The following is a 21,632-nucleotide window of genomic DNA, read 5'->3' as shown; positions in this document are numbered from 1 at the left end:
CCTATTGTAAGTAATTTTCTACTGAGACTGTTTTGTGGTCAGATGGGATTTAAGCAATCATGGAATCATCAAAACATAACTCAGCATCCGTTTTCGTCCCGGCCTTTCACACGTATCCAGCTCTTGTTTGTTATTGGGCCTTGATGCACGGGACAAAGCCTTATGTCTTGGTTTTGGCGCTTGTCCAGGTTTTGCTGAATCATGAGCCAACTAAGTCAGTCTGAGCGGAGCCATATCCATTGTGTGGTTTATGTTGTGTTGGAGGCGAGCCTGTAGCACTCAGTGGTGATGATGCTGAACAGCTGGGCCAGGCTGCTGGACCCGACAGCGTGCGATGAGATGATCAATAGCTTAATGGCACGCCTTCAGCCTGTATTTGGGGTGTGTGGCACTCCATAATGTGGACTGAGGATAATTATTTCCTCTTGGGGATCTGGAGCTTGGACTTTACAAATGTCCACTGCTTTCTCAGAAGTGGACTAGGTAATGTCTCACAGTGGAATGGCAGGGATCTTATTTAGAGCTATCAAATCAGGGATCCTAGTACTACTGTCTTTTTATATTAGTGGCTGCATCTACATGCTGAGAATTAGCCTCCTGTTTACATTAACTTTTGATTCCTTGCAACTGAGTATCTCTCTTGCCATGAATAAACCACTTAACATTATATTTCTGTCCACCTGCAGTGTCTCATTCCCAGGTAGAATAGCTTTCTAATAAAATGACATGAAAATCCTCAGCTGCAGAGTACATTACCTCTGATAAAGAGAAAAGGTGTTATGATCACATAAGAGTATTAGTGTCAAAATGAATAAGTACCTCTCAACGCCATGCTTTTGTTGACATCAAAGAGCACCCCAAAAAATTTGTCCAATCGACACAATTTCTTACACACGTGACATATTTAGTTTTATTGAACTGAAGGTCCGTATCTTTGTCTTTTAAGTTTGTGTCATTTGGGCAGATGTGAACTCATTATTTTACCTAAATTGTGGACCAAATCAACCACATCAAGGCCTAAATCAAGATGTGGTCAAAGCCTGTTACCAATCAAACTGTTCAGGTCTGTTCAGTTTAGGTTTGACATCAGTCTGAGAAAAATAAAGGAATCACTGATATGATTCCAGATTTCATTAATTACATTCATAACTGTATGTTCGGAATTTGTTTTTATTCTCAACATGCCTGCATTTTCACCCATTCATTTAGTTATTACATTTAGATCTAACTTAACTTCATATTCAGATTAATAAGAAGAAACACATTCCAGATTTATGTCCACATCAAAGAGGCCGATTCCCGAGGTGATCCACCAGGTTAAAATAATCCAGCAAGCACCTCCTCTGATGATTTCGATCATGAAATCATTGACACCACAAAGGCAGACAACACATAAAAAACCTTTCATCCACTATCCTTTGATATAAAGTCCATAGAAACATTACGATTTAATTGGTGCTTCATTGTCCCCAACTCAATGAATTTGGATGGGGTCCATCTGTTCGTGACACAGTGGCATAACTTCTGAACAGATTGTCAGATTTCCACCAAATTTGGAGGCTAGGTTGGCCATGGACCAAAGAAGTAGGAGCTAACTTTTTGCACCCCTTTGCCTAAAGCAGGAGTGGTAGTGGCTGTGTAGATTTATGACTAAAACAGTGTGTACCCACAAAGCCAGAAATATGCACACGCATTCTTTTCATCAGATTTATAAAGCCGAGTGTATGCACAGTTCAGTTTCATAAATCTCAGTCTTTGTGTACAAGTCTCATGCACACTCCCACGCTCATCCATAAATGAAGGTTGACAAAGTCCTAATTAGCTAATTTCCATAGAAATACCTGTTGCTGCTAATTCAGTTGTTTAGACATGGCAACTACAAGGACAGCAAGGTCCTTTAACAGCACCAAAGCTGCTGTTGCTGTCATCACACACAGCCTTTGCACATGGCTCAGCCTATTTATAGCACTCATCATAATGACTATTAATTGATCACACATGTGCCTTGAAATAAATCAATCCATCTGTATGTGTGACACAATGAAACAGACATATTCTCACTCATACAAATAATAATAATTAAAACAAAAATGATGAATAGGGTTGTACAAAATCATACACTCACAATAAAATTACATACTAAAGACATGTGGTATACTGAAATAATAAAGTTACAATAATAATGCATTAATTCCCACTTTCATGCTATTTTTTACCACTTCTCCACCAGCCTGCAGCCAAAACTCTGTGTCTGTGGGATAATACACACATTATTGCTGCATGTTCTGTTCGCACATTTCTGTGTGTATGCAGTGTATACATCTGGCCCCTGGCTCTTAGTTATCGAGTGTTTCAGAGCAAGAAATTGGTCATAAGTGCCCAAAAGTTCTCAGTGATATAAATTTGGTCTTAAATAAAAGCTTGTCATGAACAGTCCTACAACACAAAAGCATTTGCATCTCAGCCTGCATTTAGCAGAGCTGCAGATTTGTGTCAAACAGTCAGGAGTTACCACAGGAGGCTGCAGGGAAGCCACAGCGACAACACAAGCACATTTCACAGACGATGGATAATGACGATTTACACGAAATACTGACTGGATTGAGATGGCATCATTTATGTGACTGAGCTTGTCCATGAAGCCATTAGTCCATCCACATCATGATCGTCTGCCCTCTCTGCAGAAATGAAGACTGATAGGTGGATAAACTACACATGTGAACAGTCCCTTATCACCACTAAATAATTTTTATCAGTGATACAGAGAAAAAAGTGAAAATTTTAATCTGTCAAGTCCTACTTTGCACAAAAATGTTTATCATAACTCTGTTGCCACCCTTTTAATTCATTTCCATTCGGTAATGTGTTAAACCCATTCATACCTAAGAAAAAAAAAGTGTTGATTGAGTGTTGATTCATGCGAAAACAGAAGCGAGCCAGCTGTGAAAACATTTGCAAAGCCACTTAAAACCAAAAGTGAAAGGATTAAGATGCTTCCGTAGCACAGTACTTTTCCATACACAACACCTTTTTTTTTTTTTTTTTTATAATGGAGTGAGCCAAGCAACCAGTTTTGTCAGATTTCTTGGGGATATGAGGTTGAGGTTGAGTGTGAGGTTGTTCTAACCCACTTATGACATTTACAGGCGCCATAACACTTCCTGGGTTAACAACACAATGCTCTGCAAAAATAGCCAACGGGAGTCAAAGTCTCATTAGTTGTATGTCAGGCAGAAAACCCAGATTTATGCCTCACATTTAACTGAAAAGAATGGACTATTTTGAACTTCTTCCCGGAGAGTGACTCTAATTAAATTCACAGTTATTTTTTATATTATAAAGTGTTGCTGGTGTTAGATTTCCTAAAGAGAAATCCAATATTTTAATGTTCTGCTTTGTTGACCTTACATCTAATAGACCCTACATTCATGGCCAAAGGAAGTGTCGGTTGGGCAGTAGTCTTTGTTTCGTCATGAGGCTATCGGTGTGGGGAATGTCCTCAGGGGCATTAATGGGGGTCATAAACCCTGATACGGATATTTGAACACATTGAACTCTAACTGGCCTTGCTCAGACAAGGACACATGCTTTCCCCTGAGGCCATTTCCATGGACAGAAGTGGAAAATAGAAACTATCGATTTCTGTCTGTGTTTAATGTGATTGCTTTGGTTGCATTCTGTTAAAGTTTAGCGGTGTTTTTCCCCCCACGGTTTCTGTTTTTGTCTGTCCTTATATGGACGTCAAAGCATTTTAGTAGTCGAATTTGCATCCGACTTGCAACCTGCAACACAAAGAGGACAGAGTTGACTCACTGCAGTGTGTTATCTGCTGAGACCACAACATGAATTGGCAAGTGTTTTTTTATTTGATTTCTTTTTCCTGTTTCTTTTTTTTTTTTTTTTTTCAGCGCTGAAGGGAGCACGGTATCAGTCTCACATTGAAGGCATAATTCTACATCGTCTGTGTTAAATCCAGCAGCAATGTGCACAAAGACATGGGGCAGAAGAGCAAAGCACATGTAAGCCAAGCTGACATTTAAAGAGCCTAAATATAGTCACAATGCACTGTGGACTTTTTGAGAAAAAAAAAGAAAAGAAAAGAAAAGAAAAAGGGTCATATACAAGAATGTGGCCTCATAATATTATAAACTGCGCTGTAAGGAGACATGTCACACACATCTGGTAAGACGTTTTAAAGAAAGCTTTTAAGTGCAGTACTTTTGAAAGCTTGACTTACCAGATGCCATCGGCTGTGACACAGATGGAAACACGAAACAAACAGCCGCACTACACAAACCTCACGTTAGCCTGGGTACCGCACAAAATATTAATGGGACTCATTTCAATTCCAGAAGTGCATTCGTGTACAACGTATGTGTTCCCCGGAAACAAGGATTTTTTAAAGCGCAGTTTAAGGTTGAAGCCTTGATCTTTCATCTGACATGAACCAGAGGAATTGAGGTCAGTCGGTCTATCTGGAGGAAATACCTGCAGCCCTTTGGTGGGTCACTGCTGTGAAATTTGATTTCCCCTGCCCTGCAGATCACTGGCTGAAGGGTCAGAGTGGATTGTTCCTGGGTTTAGGTAACAATCACCATAGCCAATTAATTAATTTTGGTTGTTTGCATTTGCTGTAATGTTTTAGCCAGTGCATCATTGGATGCCTGTCTGTTATTGATAGTTTAATGCTAGCACGACCGTGTTTTGGCCCTGTTCCTGGTCCAGGCTGAAGTAATTGACATGTTGCCTGCTGGGGTTTGTGATTAACTTTATTGACATGGGAGGGTAGGTGTAAGGCATCACACAGAGTTGGCAGAGCTAATAGACCTTTCAAGCTGCTGAGATGAAATAGCATTGATGTTGTCTGGACCCACAAGGCTGCCGTCCAGTGAAATGCCTGCACAGAGGATATTACGAGGCAGGGGCACGGCCCTCTGCCTCGTAAGCCACTATCACCGAAAGGACTCCACATTCAACTTAATGTTGCAAACATTGAAATGAAAAACATGAATTATGCATTCCAATCCATTTTAACCAGTCATTCTGTCTAATATTGCGTCTTAAATCTTTCTGTCTTAAATGGGGAAGAGGATCTGATATTGGAGTGATAAAATTTTGATATAGTTGGACTTTTTACTAAAACTTCCTTGAGTGAAATTATAAAGTATATGTAACACTGGTACAATGATTCACCTCATTTTATAATATTGCTACTTCAAGAGTACCTGCCGTGGGTACAAATGAAAAAAAGAAAATCACGACACATGATTTTTTTCCCCGACTTATTTTAAGGAAAATGAGATTTAAAACTCATCAGTAGACTAAGTGACTTGGTAAGATGGATATTTTTGCAGTAAAGATCCAGTCTGCAGCTCTGCACCACACTTCCTGCATTTAATTTCTCACTCTTGGCCACAGACTGTGTTCCACATGGCAGAAAAAAAATGGCATTCATTCACTCCTTTACTGCAAGAAACTGAAAGCATTTGATTGCTTGTCAGACAACTGTCAAGCTGTCCAATGTGAGGGAACAGACAAAGGAAGTGCAAGTCTGTAGCACTCAGACAGCCCGCAGATAGCCTTGATGTCACGGTTTGATTGACAGGTTCAGCCCTCCACCCTCCACACTAACACCAGGCACACACATACACACACACACACACACACACAGAGGTGGGTGGGTGGGTGGGTGGGTGGGTGGGGGGCTGGCTTTGTCAGAGAGACAGCGGGATGTCATTAACTGTGTGAGAGGAGCCTTTAATGTAATTAACAGTGAGGAGACGAGAGGAGGGCTGGAGGGAGGGGGTGGGATGGAGTTGGCGGTTGCCAGTTGAGCGAGGTCGAGCAAATCATGTCTGAGTGCCCCCCCCCCCCACCCCACATACACACACACACATACACACACACCGCCCCACCACCCTCACCCCCAGCCGTGTGACTGTTGAAGAAGTGCGCCTTTAATTAAAAATCTCCCATCCAACACTCCAAACACACACACACACTCGCCTACGCACACACACACACACACACACACACACACACACACACCACTCCAGGTTTCATGCGCTCTAGTCACAACACATAGGCTTGATTAGTATTAATCCTTATCTCCAGAATGGACAGCTTCTCAATTGTGTTTTTTCTCGGCTGGCTAATTTCATGAAGAGCATAATTACAGCATTTTCAATTTCGGCCCACTGCAGAGTTATAAGGCTGACAGTTTATCCCTGCACTGCAGCTGAGAGGCCTGGTGTGTGTGTGTGTGTGAGTGCATGTGTGTGTGTGTGTGTGTTTGTGACTAAACTGAGAATTAGCAGGCTACACGGGTGAGCAATACACGAGATCATTTCATGAAAAATTCAAGTTAGAAAAGCAGGTGAAATCGCAACAACTGCCTAAATCCACAATACAGAGCTACTAGTGTGCAAATACCTATGATTTACAAGTAACGCTGGGTTATAATATCAGTGTAATGTAAGCACAAACTATGATTTCCCTTTCGGTGCCAGCAAACTGAAGTCTGGTCCAAAATCTGTTGAATAACAGTGTGATATCCAGTAATCTGATTTACTTGCTGTCTATCCAGCGCGTGTTCCAACAGTAGGAGGATGAAAGGCATGTCAGCTCCGATTAGGACTGCCGAACTGGCATGGTTTGAGTGTGTGTGAGCGTTTGTGCCTTGGTCACTCTCCAGTAGGGAGATCAGAGCTGGCCTAAGGCAGTGGCCATGTTCCCATCGTTCCAAACTCCTTCTTTCATCCTCCCCCCGCTATCTTGCTTGCCCTCCTCCTCTCTTCACTCTCATCGGTGCAACTGTTTCCTGGCTGATATCTCCACTGCCATATCTCACTCAAACGCTCAGTCAACAGCCGCTGTGCAAATGGATGCACTCGTGTGTGAGCATCCTTTCATGAAACAGCAGTGTGTGTGTGTGTGTGTGTGTGTGTGTGTGTGTGTGTGCGCGCATTCTGGTCCAGCCTTTCTCATCAGCAATGCTCTGTCAGCTTTGATAATGACTTGGGGCCCCCAAGGTACTGTGGCCCCCCATTCTTTGTTACAGTCCTGTGGCTTTACAAACACAGGCCACTAATGCCAGTTAAAGTGATTCTGGCATCGCTGATAATGAGCGCTGTGTCCTCAAAGATACAGTCTGCTGTGGACGGGTGCCAGACGCCCTCGAGGTGTCAAGTGCCGTGCGACTTCTGACACTGATACGACGGCTGCATGACCGTCTCCACTGACTAATAGCCAGTCGCTCATTTAGATCAGATTAGATGAAACTTTAATGATGCCCATGGGGAAATTTGCTCCGTGCAGCAGCAGAGGCAGGACTAAGACAAATACAGGGTGTTTAAAAAGTCTGGAAATCTGGAATCACAGGGAAGCTACCGTCTGAATTAAGGATGTCACAACAATCAATAGCAAGTCAATACTGAAATTTAGAAAACCATATCAATTCAAATGTTTTAGCACTGACCCAACTTCATACCTCACTCTGTAACCCAGGGGGTTTATTCTAATGTAGCCTTAGCCTATATGTTAAAATACTTGTTGAATTTGCAGTCCATGCTTAGAGCTATATTTATTGTTACAGGACATTTCATGTAGTTCTTCTAATTGGAAACCACTATTTTCTTGGGTTGCTTTGTTTTTCAAAGAAGAGGCTACAGGCCAGTGTTGTAATTTCAACTCAGCGTTCTTATTCTAATGCAGACTTTTTAATCTCAGAACATTTCTATTTACTTGTTAAGCTTTATACAAAGTCTTTACATAGAAGAGAGTGCTGTTTTTGCTGTGGTATCATATCAGGTATTAAGAATAGTGGAATCTCATTTTCAAAAAAATAAAACTAAAGTAGCAAACCTGCATTAAAAACAAAGTAAAACTAGTGAAATTTAAAATGAAATAAAAATAATAAGATATAAAAGATATTTAAAAAAAAAAAAAAAATGCAAAAGTAATATAACCTTGATTCAAACCTATACCACTGTTTGGAGAGGCTTGGACTGCTTGGCCAAGTGTGAGGTGAAGAAAAGAGTGATGAGAACAACAGAGAGACTCCAGACTTTTCTGACACCCTTTGAGTGCTCAGGTTAATAAAAGTGGATGATTATGACAAATAACTAAATAAGAAGGAATAATAAAACAGCAAATCAATGAACAGACAAACGGCCGATCCTTCACTTGCACCACAGTATTCCTCTCATTAGTTTGCATTTGTTGGATTTTGATTGCCCAAGAGAATGGGGCATCTTCTCACCATAAATCTACCCCATAAAGGGCTAATGTGACACGGAGACACGTATTTAGCTAACAGTTTAGCGTGGCAATTAGCGTTTGCAGGCTCTATGCCTGTGCCAAGTGCTAGCCACCCAACATCTGTTCCTGCACCGCCGCCGGGGCCAGTGCTTCGATCCTCATGAACCCCCCTCCCGCCCCTCCGTGAGCCATCTCTCCCTCTCAGTGGGTGGTAGAGCACTTATCAGACCTGGAGTGAAGCGATAGTAGGGTGAAAAAAAAAAGCCCCCCAAAAAAAGGCAGCAGCTTGATGCCTCTTGCACCCGGTGCTGTTTGTGTGTGTTTACTGGACTCTGAAAAGCGGGAGGTCCTCGTCTTCAGTCGGCACGGCTCACCTTGACCCTCTCCCCGCCCTCTCCCCCTCCCTGAGAATTAAATCATAAAGAGCGTTTGGGCCACCCAGCCTCAGCCATGGCCGTATGCCATTAGCATATCCTCAGCATATTCAGCCTGATGGGAAGCTTCTGCGCTTGCCTGTGTATATTGGATTTATTTCTTGCTCCAGCAGTGATGGATTTTCCATTTGGCTCTTTTGTACAGCGGCGTGCCTTTGAGAGGAGCCTCACATGGCGACTGTTGCATCTTATCTCGCTCCTCGTCACACACCGTTTGCTCGATGCCATTTTATGATTTTTCTCTGCCTGCCGCATCATGCAAGCCACGCTCCTCTGTATTGTGAGGGCCATTTAACTCCGATAAGTCATTGTTCAGGCAATACAAAGGGGAAGCCTTTCTGCGGCGCACGGACCGCGTAGCCCCCTCCCCCCGTTCTCTCATTTTTTTTTGCTTTGTCTCCTGCTGTCCACTCTCCCACTGTCCTCTCTTTCTTTATCGTTCTCTCTATAGCTCTTCCATGGACAAATTGTCATTGCACCCACCCAACAAGGGGGGGTGGTGATGGTGGTGGTGGGGGGATTAAGACAGAGCAGATGAAAGGGGAGAGAAAGGGGAAGGCAGGAGAAAATAAAGTTGCTCTTATCGGAACTCGCCAGGAGCAATGTGCATACAAAGCTCCTTGGGAATCCAATTTAGTCTTTCATGTTAGTTTAAGTGATATCAGCGCAATTAGCCGTCACAGGTCAGGCTGTGAGCCCGGCGCGCTAAGTGATTTCCTCAAATCCCACTAGTGAAAGTGTGAGGGAGCGTCAAGCATCGAAAAAAAAAAAAAAAAAAAAAAAAAAAAGCACAACTTGCCTGGCCAACTCCAAAAACGGACCGCTTCTTTATCCAACGTGCTAATAAATGTCAGCTGCCTCTTTGCTCTTTTGTTTTGCTCTTGTCTACCACTCACTGTGGATTAAATGGATTTTCTTCCTCTCTGTCTCTGCGCAAGGGTGACTTTGAGCTGTCGTAGATACAGTGGAGTAATGTAACACATCCGCCGGTTGTTTTAGGTGAGCCGCAGCGGACATCGACATGTTTCTGGTTTCTTTTGCTTTATTGTGAGAAAACAGCGGCAGAATTAGGGTGGGAACGACCTTGGGTTTTTTTCACTAGAGCAATTAAACAGTGAATAAGTGAGTGTGTTGGTGCGGGGGGGAAACTAATGTGACCTTGACCTATAAAACTCCAGTGTGAGTTGCTGCTGTTGCCTTTGTGCTCTCTCTGTCTCTGTCTGTTTTGGACACTACAGGCACAGCCCTAATATGGGAACAGGAATTACCCAGGGTGCCTGAGCACAGGGAAAACTCAATGAGAAGTTAGTGTCACAGAGCGTCTTTATACCAGCCCAGTGCTGCTGCAATATACACTATCTTCCTCACAGTTACCACTGAGGAAGGCACTTAACCCGCAGCCGCTCTAATACAGTTACTGAGAGGAGCCGAGTGTGGTATCGCTGGGCAGCTCTCAGGTGTAAATGTGTAGACCTGTGTCACTGTGAAGCAAGATGTTGATAAGGACCATATTCTCTCTATCAAGTTCTTCCAATGCAGTGAACTCTCGCAGGCGTGCTGTTCCATCTCCGCCTAGATTCCAGCAGCGATTAACACTGACCTCTCTCTCTCTCTCTCTTTTCTCCTCCCTCCCTACTGTCTGGTTTCCAGGGGAGATCTGTGCATTCAACATCCACGGGCTGGAGGCTCCGTTCGAGGCAGTGGTGCTGAACGGGACGTCTGGTGAGGGCCAGCTGAGGGCCCGCGGCCTGGTGGACTGCGAGCTGCAGAAGGAGTACACCTTCATCATCCAGGCCCACGACTGCGGCTCCGGCCCCGGGGGCACGGAGGGCAAGAAGTCCCACAAGTAAGTAAGAAAGACAGAGGGGACAGGGAGACAGCAAGGTGTGACTACCAAGGTCAATAGGATACCCATATTTCTGGCTAGAAATTGCCGATAGTGGATATTTTGTTCTGATATTAATTTCAATGTCTTTGGTTTTGACAATATTCATGCCAAAAGAAATATAAAATCAAATTTTAAAAGAGATAGCAATAAAGCAGATAAAGGCAAATTTTATCTAGTCCGGGTGGAAAATAGGATACAGTGTTTAGATGATGGGTCAGCCTATAAGAATAAGAATAACAATGTAATGATACACAGTTATGTAGAATGTCAACCTCATCTCAATTCAGCGTAAAGCCTTCCAAGTGTTACTTAATTAAACAGTAAATTAATAAATCAAACAAACTGCATAATACCCATCAAATAAGGGATGGATGACACACTGGCGGATTTTTGATAGAAGTCCAATAGGGATAAAATTCTCACACAACAATACACTGGTCTAACTAGACCTGTGTGTGTGTGTGTGTGTGTGTGTGTGTGTGTGTGTGTGTGTGCTTAAGTGCATGCAAATTGATTGTATATATGCAACTGGGCACCACAAGGTCTTTATTAATCAACACTGCATGTAAGTAGTATGTATGTAAATGATGAGTAAGACCATTTTAAAAGCAGTAAGTGGGATTTATCAATTTGGACTTATGATTACTTTGCACTTACGCTTGAAAATGTATATAAATTAAACAGCTCTGACAAGGCGTCTGCACAGCACAGTGCTCTGAAAAGCTTTCTGTCATCTATCTAATGAAAGAGCAGCAAGGAGCACAATTAAAAAAAAAAAAAAAAAAAAAGGCCTTTTAGAATCAATAAAAAAATGCTTAGGCTGCAATAGTTAAAACTATAAGTGCTACCATTTATAATTTAGACAGCGCATATTATCCAACAATATTATGTGCTGTTCATGAGAATGATCGGTGTTTATGTTGCTTATTAACGGAAATCACTTAAACGTGTGCACACAGATTTGACAAACAGCAACTGTGTGCATGCAAATTATATTTATAATTAAGAATTAATGTGTTTCAACACAACATTAAACAACATTGACAAACATGAGCGAAACATTTGTTGATAACTATGAAAAATGTGTTTAGAGGCTTTTCTGCACAAATAAACGTGCAATCTCAGATTATTTTTCTACTACCTTAAAACACTTTAGACTCTAATTGGCTGTCATAGATGAACGAGAGCCGTGGCGTCTAGCGGCACTGTGAGATTTGTGGTGGAAGAAACTCTGAGGTAAACTTATATTGTTTTTTTCTATAGTGTCCAATCAAAGTGGTGGTAACACTGAGCACACTGCAGTATGACAGAAAACCATTTGTTGGACGGATAAATATAGAGTAAATGAATCCAAGGATCTAGCCCGACTCCAAGAAGAAGTTATGAGGTCAGCTCTTGTTATATAAGCACGTCCACCATCACATTTCATCTCTCTTCATGAGTCCTGATGCCTTACGAATTCACGTCTTTCACATCCCAAGTCCTTGTTTCTATAGTGATTTACTATTAAAAGAATTTTTTCCACGCTGTGAAATATATCGTCTGATCTTGTGGTCCGTGGACTGACTGATGTGACAGCCAAACAGGGCTTTAAAAATACATTTTGAGATTGTAATGTATGCCTTTACAATTTAATGCTCTGTCAAATACTTGAAACCAGTGGAGTAAATCAGCCTTTTGTTTTGATGGGTACAGATAGCCTCAAAAATTGTATCTTTTCATGACAAACTGTATGCAAATGCATTTAAAAAAGCAATAATTTAAAAATATATTCCACATTCTGTCCTCGAATGCTCCTCTCTCCTCCTATTCACTTGGCCACAGCCTGATCTCAAATAATAGGATATACAGTAAGAACCATCTACACCAGCACAGATGCAGTTCAGCAACCACCACCGCCTCTGCAAACAACAGTAGATTCCTCTAAAGAGGTCAACTGATAAAAACAATTTGTCACACTTGCTGGCTCTCCTGAGTGCGGCTTCTGTCTGAAATTGCTCTCTCCACAGCCTTTCAGTGGACTACTTTGTCGTTACTGCTCGCTCTGTGTTGTACATCTCCCTTCACTGTCTTATGGCTCAACCCACTCACCTCAGCCGGCTAGGGGACAAGCACAGAAATCTATCATCTTCTAGGCAGCTTATAGATGCTCTCTCTCTCTCTCTCTCTCTCTCTCTCTCTCTCTCTCTCTCTCTCTCTCTCTCTCTCTCTCTCACACACACACACACACACACACACACACACACACACACACACACACATGCACAGCAAACCTGAAAGCAGAACTTTTCAAGAGTGGGTGAAAGTTTTGATTTGATAGAGCGTATCTTCTTCTATTTAGGTTGTTTGCTGTGTTGCTAGTGTGTGTTTTTTTTGTGTGTGTGTGCATGTGTGTGTGTGTGTGTGTGTGTGTAAGGTAAAGAGGATGATGGATTTGTGCTTCTATTTCCATGCTGTTGGTCATGTTTCATATCCCTTTGACGCACGCGGTCGTTGTGTTATGTCACGCTATTACTTTATATCAACATAACTCACAGCCCACCGTGACGCAGGCCCGGCTTGGTTTGTATAGTCAGGCGCTGCAGGGGGAGTGTATTTGGAGACACTTTAAATGGCCTGTCCTTTAAGCTGGCAACTCTCAGAGGATCAGGCTGGCCTTTCAGTGCTCCGCTGGCTTGCTCACTCCGATTTAGAAAGAAGGGAACAGGGAAGAAGAATCTCTGCCTAAGGCTGTGCCCAAATTACACATGACACGTCAGCGGCAGAGACGGAAAGCAGTCAAGAAAATTAGCAGCTAAAGAGGACAGGGGAGAGGATCAGGAGTGACATGGGACACGTTTTAAATTCTTTCTACCCTCCATTCTTCTCTGCTGTGCTTGTTGCTGGCAGTCGCCCTACTTCTGCTTCCTGCTTTGTTTTGTTTTTTTTCCCCTTTCTTTTTTTCTTTTTTTAATTTATTTATTTTGTTTTCTCAGTTGGCTTCAGCTCAGCTGGCTCCTGCTATCTCTCTCTCTCTCTCTCTCTCTCTCTCTCTCTCCCTCTCTGTCCCTCTTTCTTTCAGTGTCTCTGTCAATGTGCATTAAAAGCTGGACCCACTCTCAGTGCTCTGGCTGCACTGTCTGAAAACATCCCACCCTAGAAAAACTGATTTCAGGTAGGTATGGATCTAGTTCACCGCCAGGAGCTGTGGCTTTGTGTGAGCAAGTGACACTCTCGGAGGTAGAACGATAAAGCCCGCCCACAGCAAGAAAATGATTAGGCCAGTATTCACAGAGGAATGGCGAATCAGGATGAGAAATGAGATTTTTATGGAGGAGTTTCTCTCTCACTTTCTATAAAAAAAACATCACCAGCATTGCTGATTTCTGGGATACTGTTCATCATTTGCAGGTGTCAGGGAGCTTTTGTCCAAATGCAGGAGAACTTCTAGGAGAGGCAGGACATGTGTGTCCGACATGCGAAGTTTGCACATCAGCACATGCGCAACTTGAATGAGAGTGCTACTTTGCATCATCCTGCGGATCCATTCAAGTTATCTTCCTGCACTCGTGCACTTTGTCATAGCGATTACCATAGCAACAGAGGGTCTAATAAACTGTGATGCTTATAATTGCCTTTTGTGTTGGGGCGCAGACCGAACAATGCACATACATCTGCCAAGTCTGAATCAGCCCCCTGCATTCTGCTGCCTGTGGAAGCTTCAGTCCCAAGTAACTCTGAAAACATTAATCGTATGAGTCTGCATCTGCTCCACTCTGTTTTTAAATCAAATAAATTAATAAAAAACTGGGGCTGGTCCTTGCCAAATTATCAGCTTGCACCCTCAATCAATTATGCATGCAGAGATGGAAGTTTAGGTCCACTCTTGTTTGTTTTTTGCCTGTTTGGTGCAGAGACATAATATGCCAAAACACAAAATTTCAAAAGCACATCGTTCACTTATGACTTGAAAATGTCACACATTTTCCGTGAAATACTTACACAACAGCCCGGGAGCGTAACTACTTGAATTGCTGCACTCAAACAACTTGCCATTCAAGTAATAATCTGTGTCATTTTAGATAAATAAATGTCCATTTTGCAACTCTCTGTTGCTTTATTGATATAAACCAGCACTCATACAGCCTTTAAGATTTCTTGTCCCAGATGCCTGGTGCCTTGTGGGTCGTTCCCAGGGAAATGCCTCTGGGAGGTGATGCATTGCACAGCTCCGGCAGAAACAACAGTGGTTTGTTTTGAATAAACAGAAGAGCTGGGTAGTGAGTATGAACAGCTACAGCCACCGTGGCTTAACAGGCAAAGTGAAGAGCGCAACCTGCACAAACTCAAACTTCATCAACAGAAGATCCAAGGAAAATTGTGTTTGACTGGCACAGTTCATTCATTGAGTTGAAAAAGGAGGTTGCGCTTCAACAATAGGATTCACAGTGGAGAGACGGCAGGACTCTGACAACATAAAACTCTAAGAAAATAAAGACATTTTCAAGTCAAGGAGAACAAAATACTCACATTCCACCTGTTACTTTGGCTCACATCACAACAGAAAAGCTCTTGTGTGTTTCGGCACAGAGCCTTCATCAGAGCGTCATTCATTCGTTGCACTGATGCATCTGTAAACCCTGCTGATTCAACAATCTTCTTTCTGCATTTATCTGCCTAAAGAAATGAATACAGTGAATCTCTCTGACTTCAGGTTGAATCAATATGAAATGCTTTGAATTGATTCTTTCACAATTCTTAAAAGAAAAAATGTAATGTTGCATTGATTTGACAGCATATGATGAATTAGATTTTTTTTTTTAGAGAAATAATGTGTAAGTAATTCTTTTGTCTTTTTTTTTTTTTTTTAACTTTCCAAACTTTTTGTCACATTTCAGAAGCAAATGAATAGTCTTACATTCTTGCACGTGTAAAATTCTGGCTAAAATTACTGATTCAAATTGTTGTCTCGAATCATAGTTTGCAAGCCCACTGATCCAAATTGTTCCAGAAAAGAAATTTTGTTGTTAAATTGCAAACCATTAAATCAAGAATCAAACTGAATTGAGATTGTTGTGAAGCCAAAGTTTCACAGACCTACGCAACACTGCTAAAATCAAATAATCTCAAGGATTACCTTTTGCATTTACATGCAATTATCAAACAAGGATTGCACAATGACAATTTTAACAAAACAAACCTGAACAGCGTAAATACAAAATGTTTTTTCGATGGCTTTTCTCAAAATTTAAGTGGAATCTCAAGTCCAACTGGTGCACAGTGGCACTTGAGCAAAGACTTCAGTTAAACCACGACCATAATCTCACTAATTAGCATCTGAACACGGTAACTTTCTGCATGGTGTTTTTACCTGTTCCTTTCCCACATAGCCTCACCTGTGCAAGGTGCCACTGTCGTTCTGGAGCAATTAGGCATAAGGGACATCTTACTTTCTGACTAAAAGTGTCATACTCATAATCATTCTGCGGACTTGCACCCAACCACGACACATTTATTTAACACAGCCCCAGGGGTTAAGTGCGAGGAGGCTGTCAGGCTGTAATGCATGCACATCAAGGTGAGCTACCACTAGGGTTTTGTGTGTGTGTGTGTGTGTGTGTGTGTGTGTGCAAGAGACACAAATGTAGTTGCGATGTAGATACACAGACACAGATGTTTTCTCATGTGTGCAGACACACAGTCACAGGCACACACACACACACATGCGCCCTGCATGCACTCGGCAGTGCCGTAGTTATTAAAGTCGTCATTAGTGATTCTTAGAGGGCTGGATGTCCTCACCTCTCTGCAGTTTGGAATGGCTAATTATCTCACCGAACACCATGATGAAGGACACACACGCGCGCACACACACACATACCCACACACAAACACACACATCCTAAATGCTGAGTCAAACTCATACTGATATACCTACATTTACATATAAATAAGACAAATAGCGTGGTTGGGAATAGGTCGGTGTGTGCATCTCTAAACCGGTCTCTTGCAGCCAAACACGCAAGCACCATGCCCATACACATAAATATCCAGGCAGACATGCACACGGACAAACACACACACACACACACACACACACACACACACACACACACTCAATGTTAACAAAAAAAAAGTAACTTTCTTATGAGGGAAGAAGTGGGCCAGAAGCTGTGGCTTGTTAGCATAAGCTGTCATGATAAATTTCTCCACAGAGGAGACCAGGGGACTCTACAGATAGTACAGGAATACTAAGCTCCATCAGTGTGTCTGCATTTTATTCTACCAAGCATCTTAACTTCATGCTTGTCACATTTGATGTTAATATGAGTGAAACCTCATTCTGTCAGAACCTGATGTGATTATTATTGCGGAGGGGTGGAAAAAAAGAAAAGAAATTACCTCTGGTGTAGGAATATGGTGTTTATCTTCAACTAACATAATGTAATCGGAGAATATAGTCTCAGTGTTTCAATTATAAATATGCGCTGCCAGGAACTGCACCATCTGTGCTTGTCTGCTTGAGTTACCAGACAAAGGCAAGTGACACCGGCTCCCATCCGAGATTCAAAACACGATCGGACTCTGCTGCATGTCCACACGTGGACGCTCACTCGGGCGCTGGCAGACAAAATGCATATAATGTTTTATCAAAGGTAAAGGAATCCCTTCCACCTGCGATTGAATGATCACAACACCTCTTCCTTTATATCGTTTCCTCTACATAGCTCTCCATCGATCTGTTGTTTGATAGCCCAGGCTTTCCATCCATCAGTGATGTGGGATCTATATTATCTGATGTATGGAGTGTGTGTTGCCCCCAGGTGTCCTCAGATGTAGGGGAGCCGAGGTGGAACATTGAGCTAAAGATTGAATAGGATTACCCTGCAATACAACGACCTTATTTTGAGATTACACCGCCCCCTGTGTAGTAGTGAGGTAGCGCTGCAGGGTGTTAGTCGGTGCGAATGTGGGATTTCCTTGCATATTGATGAGGTTACCGTCCTGTCCTGTGTGGTACATCTCATCCCATGGGTATAGTTAGGGATGTTTATTTGCATTCTAGTCTTACACGAGGAAATTGATGATTCAACCCCTCGGCTAATTCTTGACAAAGATTAATTGAGTCCTTTGCATTTGTGCTGGATGAGGAGATGTTTGTGTGTACGTGTGTGCGTTGGGAGGTTCAATAATTACGACGTATTACACTGTCTGTGTGTGTAGCTGAGTGTACAGTAGATAATGAATGTAGATGAATATGATGAAATAAGATGAGAACAATGCTTGCCTGGCACAGACATGCATCACCTGGCATTAAGATGTGTCTCGTATGCAGACCGTGTCCGTATATGATTTAGCTGGATTAGATTCACATCTGGCATTATAGCATGTCTCCAGATAGACAGTGAAATTGGATTTCACTTGCCATGCATGTCACTTCCTCCTGCAATATTTACGTCCTTGCATCAACTCACAGCAAAAAGCCTCATCTCACTTGTCCCCCATCCTCGAGTATTTTAACCATCCATTTTCTGAATTAAGTGTGAGATGCCTGCTGCCTGCTTGATGTTGACATGCGCCAATACAGGAGCTTTCAATTAGATTTGCAGGTGGGCTGTTTGGGGGGGGGACTACGATATGTTGCAGGCGACAGCTTGAGGCGGCGGGTTTCCATTGGGTTCCAGATGTTTGCATTCTTTGCAGTTTCATGCAGCTAAAAAGTGGTTGTTAATACTTTATTAATAATTTCAGTAAGTCATGCAAACTGGAGGCAAATAACAGAATTTTAAGCTTCACTTTTGTTTTCACAGTGGGAGGCTCTGTCAGATTGAATGCAGTGCTATCTGATCTGTATGTCGCCAAATAATACACATTATGTGATACACACATTACACACTGTTACAGATGGATTTAGATCTTTTTTTTTTTTTTTTTTTTTTTTTTTTTTTTTACACATATACACTGTTTATCCCCATAGTTTCAATGTTTTAGTAGCTTCTCTCATGAAATGCATCTTAGCTGTTACCAAAGGCACAAAACGGTGAGGGCACTGTTCCTCCAGTGCAAAAGCAGCTAAAGCTTCTCAGAGTTTCTCACTATTGCAGATGGTGGAAGGAGTGAAAGACGGATGTAAAACTCACTTCCAGCATGTTTATCCCCAGCTAAGGATTTTAATTTTAGAAACACTCTCACAATGTAGCTGGTATGTGATAGAGGCTACCACTTGTCTCAGGCATGGTCTCATTTGTTTATGGAAATTATACCATGGTATCACAATTAATTTGAAGAGTATATTGAAGTTGCGAATGATGAGAGCCATTTACACTCAACTGACAGAAAAATATAAGCATACAATAAGCATGCAAGTTATCAATTTGCAAGTTAATTAGTTTGACAATGAGAACCTTGTGGACTCAACAATCAAATTATGTGCTTATTCCACATTTTTTGTCAGATGAGTCTAAATGGCACTCACTTAAATTTAACCTCAGCAATTTTGATTATTGCTGCTTTAAAAATGCTCCACTTAGCACTTAAATATGGCCAAATGTGTCTCGCTTACCTCTATTTTTTTTGTTTTTTTCCCAAATGTTGGTTGCATTTACATGTGAATTTGATACATTTTTATGCTGCCTGATTCACCCCTGGATTCATTTTGCATGACCGATGGAAAAGGGATTTCAGATATAGGTCCGTCTGTTTGATGTGATGCAGCTTGTTGTTACTTTTATCCAGATATCCAGCCCCGTGGCTCCAGTCGTTATCTGTTTTGTTTAATGGTGTTGAGATGGTTCCTGCACCCCTGGGTCATTTAGCTCCCCGCTGTCTTTCTTTGTCACCCTGGCTTGCTGAGAACCCCCTGCTCATGAGCTGAGACCTGTCACAGGGAAGGATGATGGCCATGGGCTTTGCTTGGCACTATGCCTGCTGAACAGACACACACATAAATACACACACACACACACACACACACACACACACACACACATATACACTCACATCCATCCGTAGAGAGACAGATGTCTGTATTAGCCAGATGTGAATCATCAGCAGAAAAATGCACAAACTCTCACAAACAGACATTCACAATTGTTGCATTCAGTTATCTGTCATACATTTGTGTGCACGGGCACACACACACACGCACAAACACACATCAACACAACAATCCCTCCATACAACCCCCAGAGGAGAGGAACATATGTTTGCTCCCCCACCGTTGGGGAGTGTGGCGAAGCAGGGGGGTAATGTTTATGAGCGAGCGTCATTAATATGACAAAACAAGGCTGGCTGCGGGATTTACTGTGCACACTGGTGCTGCCACCGTCTGCCAGTGTCTCTTATCACTGTCCTCTACTGCTCTTAGAATCACACCAGTCACCACACCCTGTGGATTTATGACAGGCACTGACGTCTGTGAGTTTATTTGTATATAAAAATATTTTTGTGAAGCCACGTGTCTCCACTGGTTGGTTGTGTGTATGTGTTTCTCTTTCTTTGTGTTTGTGCATGCATATGCATGTGTGTGCATATATTATTATGCATCTTCTATGTTTTTTACTGTATGCTGATGCTCAAAGACAAATGATATGTGTGTGTGTTTGTGACAGACAGATAACAGTATGGAAATCCTGAACTTGGCCTCCTACATGTCTCTCTCTCTCTGTTTGTTGTGCAACTTCCATCTCCAGCCAAACATACATTAGAGAAATATTCACAGATCACTTTAGTGGCATCATTTCACTACCATTACCATTCTTGCCATCTCATCCTATGAAGCAGTGGGATAGAAAACTGCCCTGGAAATCTGGCCTATACTGACCTATTACAACTGATCAACAGGTTCTCCATCTGCCCTGCTTTTCAGCACACAGACACATGTAGAACAAAGAGAGATATAGCTTCTTTAAAAGGAAGTTGGCATTTTATATTTGGGTGATATATTTTCAAGTGTAACAAATATACATCACTTTTTTTTTTTTTTTTTTACCATCACTTGTTGACAAGATTTCTGTACTCTCTGCCTATAAATGTCTTGGCAACTTAGGGATCATAGAAAGTCCAGATTTTTACCTCCTTGTTTATATTATTTATATGCACACAGCATGTAATTCAGATATTTTCGACAGCACCTGGAGGCAGTAGAATACCACCTAGGTGGCGACATCATGGTGCTGCATGGTGATTTTAGCAGAACTGACAGATGATGCGGTGTCAGTTCCAGTGCTATCAAATCAATTAATCAGTTTGGGCCATTTGGTCACCTCTGCCCCGAGGGAGTGTTATCACGTGCTTTGTCCAATTTTGTATTTTTGGTCTGCTGCTTTTCCATGTTCAGTCACTAGGTTGACTCAGTGGTAGCTTTGGCACGAGATAATCTGTCACTGTCAGCTCAGGGTATGAAATGTGGAACGTACCTCCTCCCCTCTACTCCTCTCCCCATACACACACATACACACACACAGACAAACACACACTCACACACACACACACACACACACACACGCACACACACACACGCACACACACACACACACACGCACACACACACACACACACGCACACACACACACACACACACACACATCCAGACAGTCTATAGCAGTCCGTGTTGCTGGACTCACTGCTGGCCCACAGGTGAACCGGATGCTCCAGATGGTCAGTCCACCGACATATTTGTCTCCTCCCTGTTGCTCCTGTTAGTACACCATTACCGTGGATTAGTCACTTTGAAGCTTAAAAATATATTTTTCTCCCCATTCTCATCCATCAGGCGTTGGCAGACAATGAATCAAAGGATTGATTATGCAATCCGTTACCTGCTGGCCATTGGAGAGTATTGATGAACAAGTTTTAAAATGATAAATGGTGGAGTTTCATTTCATTGCATGTTATTTAACATGAATGACCGTTGACAGATCACTTATGGAGTGATTAATTGGGTAAGTTTAGTGGGCTTGGAAAATTGTCTATTGATCGATAGTTTAAGATGGCTTAGGACTTATTTTGCAACAACACAATCAAAGCAATCCATTGTGTAATGCACTCTCTGACCTGACCCTATGGATTGC

General features: G+C 42.2%; 1 protein-coding gene across 1 annotated transcript in view; it reads left to right on the top strand.

The window, feature by feature from the left end:
* LOC115370410 (calsyntenin-2) overlaps window positions 1-21,632 on the top strand; it is a 241,943-nt gene that overhangs the window by 133,141 nt on the left and 87,170 nt on the right. The window contains exon 3 of the mRNA XM_030067424.1: window positions 10,344-10,539. Coding sequence (XP_029923284.1) covers window positions 10,344-10,539 — 196 coding nt within the window. The remainder of the gene's footprint in view (window positions 1-10,343; window positions 10,540-21,632) is intronic.

The sequence above is a fragment of the Myripristis murdjan genome, chromosome 13 (assembly GCF_902150065.1).
Source record: "Myripristis murdjan chromosome 13, fMyrMur1.1, whole genome shotgun sequence".
NCBI lineage: Eukaryota > Metazoa > Chordata > Actinopteri > Holocentriformes > Holocentridae > Myripristis > Myripristis murdjan.
Note: the sequence above shows the minus strand (reverse complement) of the source record. Positions and strands in the feature narration are given on the sequence as shown.